Source organism: Spermophilus citellus, assembly GCF_964194105.1.
Source record: "Spermophilus citellus genome assembly, chromosome: 18".
NCBI lineage: Eukaryota > Metazoa > Chordata > Mammalia > Rodentia > Sciuridae > Spermophilus > Spermophilus citellus.
Window position 1 is genome coordinate 33,686,571 of NC_138200.1, and position 7,969 is coordinate 33,694,539.

General features: G+C 38.3%; 1 protein-coding gene across 2 annotated transcripts; it reads left to right on the plus strand.

Annotated features, from left to right (window-relative positions):
* Positions 1 to 275: 275 nt before the first annotated feature.
* On the plus strand, positions 276 to 7,727 carry ORC6 (origin recognition complex subunit 6). 2 transcript variants are annotated; one of them, XM_081273724.1, is made up of 8 exons: positions 276 to 517; positions 2,225 to 2,354; positions 3,706 to 3,869; positions 4,096 to 4,185; positions 5,197 to 5,309; positions 5,770 to 5,841; positions 6,745 to 6,889; positions 7,359 to 7,727. In XM_081273724.1, exons 1-7 carry the CDS (start codon positions 453 to 455, stop codon positions 6,870 to 6,872), a joined length of 762 nt encoding a protein of 253 aa, XP_081129850.1. In that variant the 5' UTR covers positions 276 to 452; the 3' UTR covers positions 6,873 to 6,889; positions 7,359 to 7,727. The 2 variants fall into 2 exon arrangements, with proteins under 2 accessions (XP_081129850.1, XP_081129849.1); XM_081273723.1 differs by lacking the exon at positions 7,359 to 7,727 and having other exon boundaries at positions 6,745 to 7,259.
* Positions 7,728 to 7,969: the final 242 nt, after the last annotated feature.

Here is a 7,969-nt window from a genome sequence, read left to right on the forward strand (position 1 = left end):
CCCTGCAGGAGGTTCCTCGATTGGCCCGCTTCTGGGAACCCAAGTCTCGCGTGTTTATTGGCCCTTGCCAATTCACGCTAGACTGATGGACCTGGGCGCCAGCCAGTCTTTCCATAGTGTGTGAGCGTGGGCGGTGCGGTGCAGAGCAGCGGGTGTTGCTTAGCGGCAGGCAGGAGACAGCAGGAAGGAAAGGCGGGTTCAACGAGTTTGTTAGGAAGGAGTAGAAGGAGGGGGAGCCGCCTGCCCACATTCACTGTATCCGCCTAGATCAGCACACTCGTGTTGCACCTGCGCAGAAGAAGGACCAGGATTGGTTTGTGGGGCGTTCTCAACTTGTTCCAACCAATCCAGATGTGCCGGGGGTGGGGTCCTGACTCTCACTGGCTGGCGCTGCGTCTGCGCGCGGGTTTCGTCGTCCGCAGCTGTTCGCGCGTGTAGTGCAAGCTAGCGCTATGGAGTCGGGGTTGATTGGGCGCTTAGCCCCGCGCCTGGGCCTCACTAAACCTGAAGTGCTGAGGTGAGTCCGGCCGCTCTCGCCCCGGGAGAGGTCACTGTCTCACGATCCTGAGCCATTAGGTTTGGCCTGCGCCCTTTTACAGGACGGGCGGTGTGGGAATGGAGCGCAGAGGGTGGATGAGACTTAGGCCCTTCTTCAAGAAAAGGTTCACGACCATGGACTTGTATGAAATGATAAAAAGGGTCAGTTGTAGCCGTCCTTAGGTACATCCAGCTTTGTGGGATGCACGGGGGTAGGAAAAGGAACGTGTCAGGGAGAAATTCGCGTCATTCTGTAGAATTTTATTGAGGGTTTATTTAATTTAGTGACCCAAACACGGTAGGGACCCTCTGGGGATCACTGTCTGCCAGTGGCAAGAACCACGTAGAACACTGCAGGATAGTGTGCCCGAGCGACTGTAGGGCAGGGCGTGGCCTATCAGCAACCTTAATAATAATTCAGGAAAGGTCCTGGAGGAGGTGCCCTTTGCTCAAAGACGCAATTGATGTGAGGTCCAGACCTGGGAAGATGTGGCAAGAGCAGCTCAAGCAGGCAACTGTTGCAAAATCCTAGAGATCAGAAGGAACATTGCAGGTCCGAGGTTCAAAAACACCTTTGCAGCCAAAGGTTAAGCCCGGGAGGGAGAAGCAAAAGAGCACTCCTTAAAAAAATTTAATTTAGGGACTGTGGCTGTCGCTCTCCGGTAGCGCACTTGCCTGGCATGTGTGACGCACTGGGTTCGATTCTCAGCTCCCCATATAAATAAATAAAATAAAGGTCTATCAACAACTAAAAATAAAATAAATTATATAGGACTAGGTAATCGTTTAGAACAGCGGTTCTTTTTAAGTGTGGTCCCTGGACCCGCAGCAGCATTATCATCTTGGCAGTCCTTAGAAATACAAATTCTTGAACCCCACTCCACACCTACTGACCAAACTGGCCAATGGGACCCAGAATCTGTTGTCATAAGCCCCATGGTGATTGTCCTGTAAAGTTTGAAAGCCACGAATTTAAAGGAAGGGGAAATAAAGGAGGGACCCTGATCCAACCTGCCCACCTCTGATTGTTCATGTTTGTTGCGGTAATGGATGGAGGAAAGAAAGGTTTCTTTTATTTGTTTTTTTTGTTTTTGTTTTTTGTTTTTAGAAATAGACTTTTACCTGAAAGCACTTGGAAAATGATGTTGGGAATCAAGGTTTTGCTACTGTCCTTTAAAACTTCCCCTCAGCACAGGATGTGAACTTCATTCTCAACCCCAAATAAACTTGCATAGTAGTTAGGCTCAAGATGAAGTCCATCCAGGTGTATTCATTGTTTACATAAGTGTCAGACAAACTTCTGAAAATAGGGTTTTTTTCTTTAATACCACTATTTTATTTATTTTTATGTGGTGCTGAAGATCAGTCCCAGCACCTCACACATGCTAGACAAGCTTTGTACTGATGAGCTACAACCCCAGCCCCTTTTTTTGTTTGTTTGTTTTTTGTTTGGTTGGTTTTGTTTTTGGTACCAGGATTGAACCCAGGAGTGCTTTACCACTACACCACATCCCAGCCCTTTTTGAGACAGGCTCTCAAGTTGCTTAGGTCCTTGCTAAGTTGCTGAAGCTGGCTTTGAACTTGCCCTCCTCCTGCCTCAGCCTTCTTAATCACTAGGATTACAAGTAGGTGTGTGCCACTACTCCTGGCCTGAAAAAGATTTTTGATTCACATATTGTCCTTATAGAAAAGCAGAGGAATACTTGAGACTGTCCCAGGTGAAGTGCATTGGTTTATCTGCACATATCACAGAAACCAGTAATGCAGTCATGTGCCTGGACCTTGCTGCTTCCTGGATGAAATGCCCCTTGGACAGGGTAAGTAGGTCCCATCAAATGTCTGAATAACCTAGCACAACACTAGAGCTTAGCTGTTATATTTTACTTTTTGTTAGATTAGACCCAGTTAAAAACTTTTCATGTTTTAGAATTTTGGTTATTATTATATGTTATTCTAGATAAAACTTTAGACTCATTTTGTCAAGTTGGCAAAAAATATTTTTTGCAATGTTCTCTTTACTCTTTATTTCCCTAACCACCTCTTTATTCATAGAAACCAAGATCTCCCATGGGGTTGTTAACTTGATCTCCTAAAGCACATATTTTGACTCTCTGATCCCCATCCCCCACTGTCACAGTGATTAAGAGAAGCAGCTTTGGAGTCGGAAGAGTCAACAATGTTAAAATCAAATCTCAACACCATTCACTAGCTCTGTGAGCCACCAGTTTCTTCAACCATAAAGTAGAGATAAAAATGTTCATTTCACTGGGTGTTATTATTATGATTAAACAATATTACTGTATGTAACACCATTAGCAATATGTGTGTCATGGTGGATACAATCATTAAATGGTGTAAATGTTAAAAACAAAGCTGTTTGTAGCTTGAGGTTAGACTGTCTTGAGCCCTGACCTCAAGCTACACTATTCACTTAATATATTTGTTCACTTTAATGACTTTTGGCTTTGAAAATGCACCTTTATTTCCTGGAGTGCTCTTCTGGCAAGCTCCTATTTGTCTTACATGACCTCACCTTGCTGTTATATTCTTTTATATATATATATATTTATATATTTATTTTTTACTTGTAGGTGGAGATATATCTTTATTTTATTTTATGTGGTGCTGAGGATCAAACCCAGGGATTCCAGTGTGCTAGGCGAGTGCTCTAGCTCTAAGCCACAATCCCAGCCCCTGCTGTTATATTCTTTGTGAAGCTCTCCTTAATTCTCTCAAAGTTGTTTACCATAGATATTGATTGTCCTGTTTTTTTCTCTCCTGGTTTCCTTCTCTTCTCCCTTTCCTTCCTCTATTACATGCACCCTCCCCATATCCTTTTCACCACTTTCCTCGTTCTTTTTCCCAATCATTTGTACACTGGGCACCTTTGTTGAAAAACAAGTAACCTTATATTTGTTCCCATGTTGTTGTTGTTTTTAATTATTTGTGCATATGCATAACTACCTTTCTATTTTAAGAGTTTCCTGACTAGGACTAGGTAATCCTTTAGAGCAGCAGTAGTCTGCTTGACATGATTACTGATTTTCTATTAAATGAAGTTAAACCTTTAATTAGAGTGATTTGCCACAGAATTAATTTTGAAAAGTTTATGCCGCTTATGAATTGTTTAAATCATAGAATTTATTATTTGTGTTTTTCCTTTCAAAGCCTTATTTAATTAAACTTTCTGGTTTGAACAAGAAGACGTATCAGAGCTGTCTTAAATCTTTTGAGTGTTTACTGGGCCTGAATTCAAATGTTGGAATAAGAGACCTAGCTGTACAATTTAGCTGTACAGAAGCAGTAAACATGGCTTCAAAGATACTGCAAAGGTATGGGCATAAAGAACCTTAACTGAAAGTGCATGCTGTAGATAAAGCAGAATCATACAGTGATCTATTCGGGTTAACTTTCAGTCTTAAAAAAAAGAACTTAAGATGCTAAATCAAAGAGTGTTTATCTCATGTATTTAAAATACATTGTAAGTTCTGATTTGCATTTTCAGTTCCTTTTGAAATACTATTTCCTAACAATTCTACAAATACACTATTCCTCCAGCTACGAGTCCAGTCTTCCCCAGACACAACAAGTAGATCTTGACTTATCCAGGCCACTTTTCACCACTGCTGCACTACTTACAGCATGCAAGTAAGTGTTCCTATTAACATTCAGAAAAGCTTTCAAATTTATAAGTGGGTTTTTTATTCACAAAGAATACTTCTAACTTTGGTTGATTTTAACTCAGAACATATTTTCCCCTATAAATAACAGTAGGAATATTGGCTAAGTGACCAGATTCTTAGTTATCTCATAATGTAGCTGACAACTTGGAACTAGGGCTGCCAGAAGCTCATTTGCCAAGTGGCAGCCATATATGTAAGATGGGTATTCTAATTTCAGAGTCTGCTTTTTGTAAGTGATGAAATCTGTCAAAACAGTGGTCATGTGTGATTTTCTAGCCATTTTTTTTTTAATGTTAACTGTTCTTTAATTCATCTTAAAATTATGGGTTATCTATGTATATATCAAGTTGTTACCTAATTATCACCAAATTCCATGTGCATTTTAATTCTATTCATCTAACAAACAAAGAGCTTAAAAAGACAAATTTGCATGGTGCTAGCTAATGACATGTTTAGAATATAGGAAAAAAACTGTAAACAGTTGGTTTTTTTAATAAAGCATAGGCAAAAAGAAATAAATTTATAATCTAGGGCTGGGGTTGTGACTTGCCTAGCATGTGTGAAGCACTGGGTTCGATCCTCAGCACCACATAAAAATAAAGTAAAAGGGGCTGGGGTTGTGGCTTGGTGGTAAAGTGCTTGTCTAGCATGTGTGAGGCACTGGGTTCTATCCTCAGCACCACATAAAAATAAATTAAAAACGGGGCCTGAGGTTGTGGTTCAAGTGATAGAGTGCTCGCCTACCTGTGAGGCACTGGGCTCGATCCTCAGCACCACATAATAAAATAAAATAAAGATAGATAGATAGATAAATAAATAAATAAGGTCTATAAACAACTAAAAAATTTGTTTTTAAAATAAAGGTATTGTGTCCACCTACAACTAAAAATTAATGTTTAAAAAAATTATAATCTGGTTGGTCAAAGAAGAAAGCTGTGCTGGTCCTGATGTAAGCATTTATGAAATTCTTTCATAGGATTCTAAAGTTAAAAGTGGATAAAAACAAAATGGCAGCCACATCTGGAGTAAAAAGAGCCATATTTGATCGACTATGTAAACAATTAGAGAAGATTGGGCAGCAAATTGACAGTGAGTATTCTGTAATTCAAGAATGTATCATTTGAAAATGTGGACTTACTGGTAAAAGTAAGATATTTTTAAACTTGTAAACTGGCTATTTTCTAAATTCTGTACTTAATGTGGGCCAGATAATGTCTTTAGTGAGAAACTGATTTTTGTATTTTTCAAGAAAAACCAAAAAAAACCTATGATTCCATGAATTTATACCTGGAAAATGGATTCTTTTTTAACATGCTGTAATGTAAAATACCATCTGCCATATACATAAGCTAGGATACAAGTGGTTCTCAAATCTCATAAGAGGAACAGCAAGAAAAGAAAAGGGCAAGATCACTTGCCTTCACCTTATCCTGCTATTTTTTTTTCCATCGAGGTATCTAATTTTTATTTGTGATTCAAAATGCATCCAAATACTAAAATTGAAAATAGGAAAAGTAACCTCAATAACACTTTTTTTCTTTCCTTATAGATAGAGAACCTGGATATTTATCTAGTCCACCGCAGAAGAAAAAGAAAACAGTGGTTGAACCACCAGTGAAGGGTAAGGCTTACTAACACCATAATGACATTGAAATTAATGCAGTGTGATTAAGGCAGACTGCAGTCCTGTGCTGCTGTAGCAGCTCCCCTGACAAAGAGTATAAATCCTGACCATTAATCATTTGACACGACCAGTTTTCCAAGCAATCAGTGGAAGTAACAGAAACATTATGTAATTAAGAATGTGTCTGAAGCCAAACTGCCCAGGTTCAAATCCTGCTTTCCTACTCTTAAGAGCTTTTGACAAATTTAGCAGTTTTTTGAACAAAGAACCTCATGAATTGGACAACAGTCAAATCTGAAAGAAGTTCAGAGGGTTGCAAAAAGCAGTATGAACAGCAAGATTTTATAGACTGAACCTGGAAGTAGAGAAATCACCTAATTGGCTGTGGCTAAGCATTTTTCTCTTTGAGCATGATCAGATGGGATGTCCCTAGCTGGTTTTTGAGGCTTTTTTTTTTTTTTTTTAATCTTCTTAGCTTCAAAAAGGTAAGTTCTAGTTTGCTTACATAGAAAATCCAGCTACCTCATATTTGTTTTAACACTACCTACAAGCTGGGTGATTTTTTAAAAAGTCACATAATTTCTGTGAATCTCAATTTCCTAATCCTTAAAATGTGATTAATATTAGAACTCACTTCATAGGATTGTGATAAGGGTTAGATGAGATACTGTTTAAAGTGCTCAGTTCAGTGCCTATTAAACACAAACAGTGATAAATGTTGACTACTATTTGATGTCTTGGGATGCTTGGAGTAGATGTAGGAAAAAAACGATATGCCATTTCTGTATTTTATTACCTTGATTAATTGAAATAAATACTTTAAACAAATTTGCTTTTTTTTTCTATTTCATTTGTAAACATAGGAATTTTAAAGCTAGTTTTTAACCTTTTCTCTCACAGAAATAGAAAAAGTAGTAGAGATCCCACATACATCTCAGAAAGATGAAGATCTGACACAGGATTATGAAGAATGGAAAAGGAAAATTTTAGAAAATGCTACCAAAGCTCAAAAGACTACAGCAAAGTGATTGCAGTTTCCAGACTGGTATGTGCTGCAAACCTATGGTACGCTGCCACTTCCAGGAAGATTTTAGGACTTTGGGATTTTGTTTGAAATTTTATAACAATACCCTATTGCTTTCATAGTAAAGAAGCCAGCACTAGGGCTAATTTCTGTTCTGGGCTATGGGCTGGCCCCTGCCTTGACAATATTAAATCAACTACAGTGCTTCAGCTCTCCACAGGTCTCCACTCTCCCACAAGATGTAATAGAAACCACTTTGCTTTTCGATTGTGTTTTAAGCTAAAGGCAGTTTCCATTTCTATCTGGAATATAAATTTCAGGCTGAATGGAATCTTACCAAATCTACTTAAGTTGTTGTGTATGTTTTTTGGTTTGACTAAATATATTGTACAGCCTATATTAATAAATGTTATTTTTATATACACCCAGATTGCAGTTGTCACCAGTTTGGAAGAATCTTTGTTAGGCCAGAATCTGTCTATTCTTGCAGGGGGAGAGAACAAGTTCCTGTTCGCTGAGCCTTATTGCTCACCAACACCCAAGCTCAAGTCCCACTAGGCCAGTCATAATCAAGCAATATACCAAGGTTTATTTTCCTTAAACCATCTTGTCCTATTCCCAGGTATGGAATACCTATAAAAACTTAAACTGAAAAACATATGTACCACTTATAATAACTTTGAAATAATATTTGAATATTATGTTCATAGAATTAAAAACTTGGGACTTAACAGGTTAAAATCTACACACTTCAAAATGTAACCTTCATAAACAGTACTTAATTTTAAATTATGGAAAGGTCTATTATAGAGGTTAGGAAGTTGCTTGGCATCATGCCACACATGATTTTAACTAAAATTAAAAATATATGATCTAATTCAATACTTCCATGATGGTATGAATTTCCATGATGATATAATTGCATTCAATTTTAAAATCTATTCACATTGGCCTCAGAAATAATAGTTGCTTTTTGTCTGCTACAAGTGGAATGATTCAGGGTGTATTTTTTTCTCTCCCACCTTTTTTAATTCTAGAAATTTATCAAACTAAAGCTAAAGGAACACCATAGTCATATTACCCCAACAAAGGCATATTTGG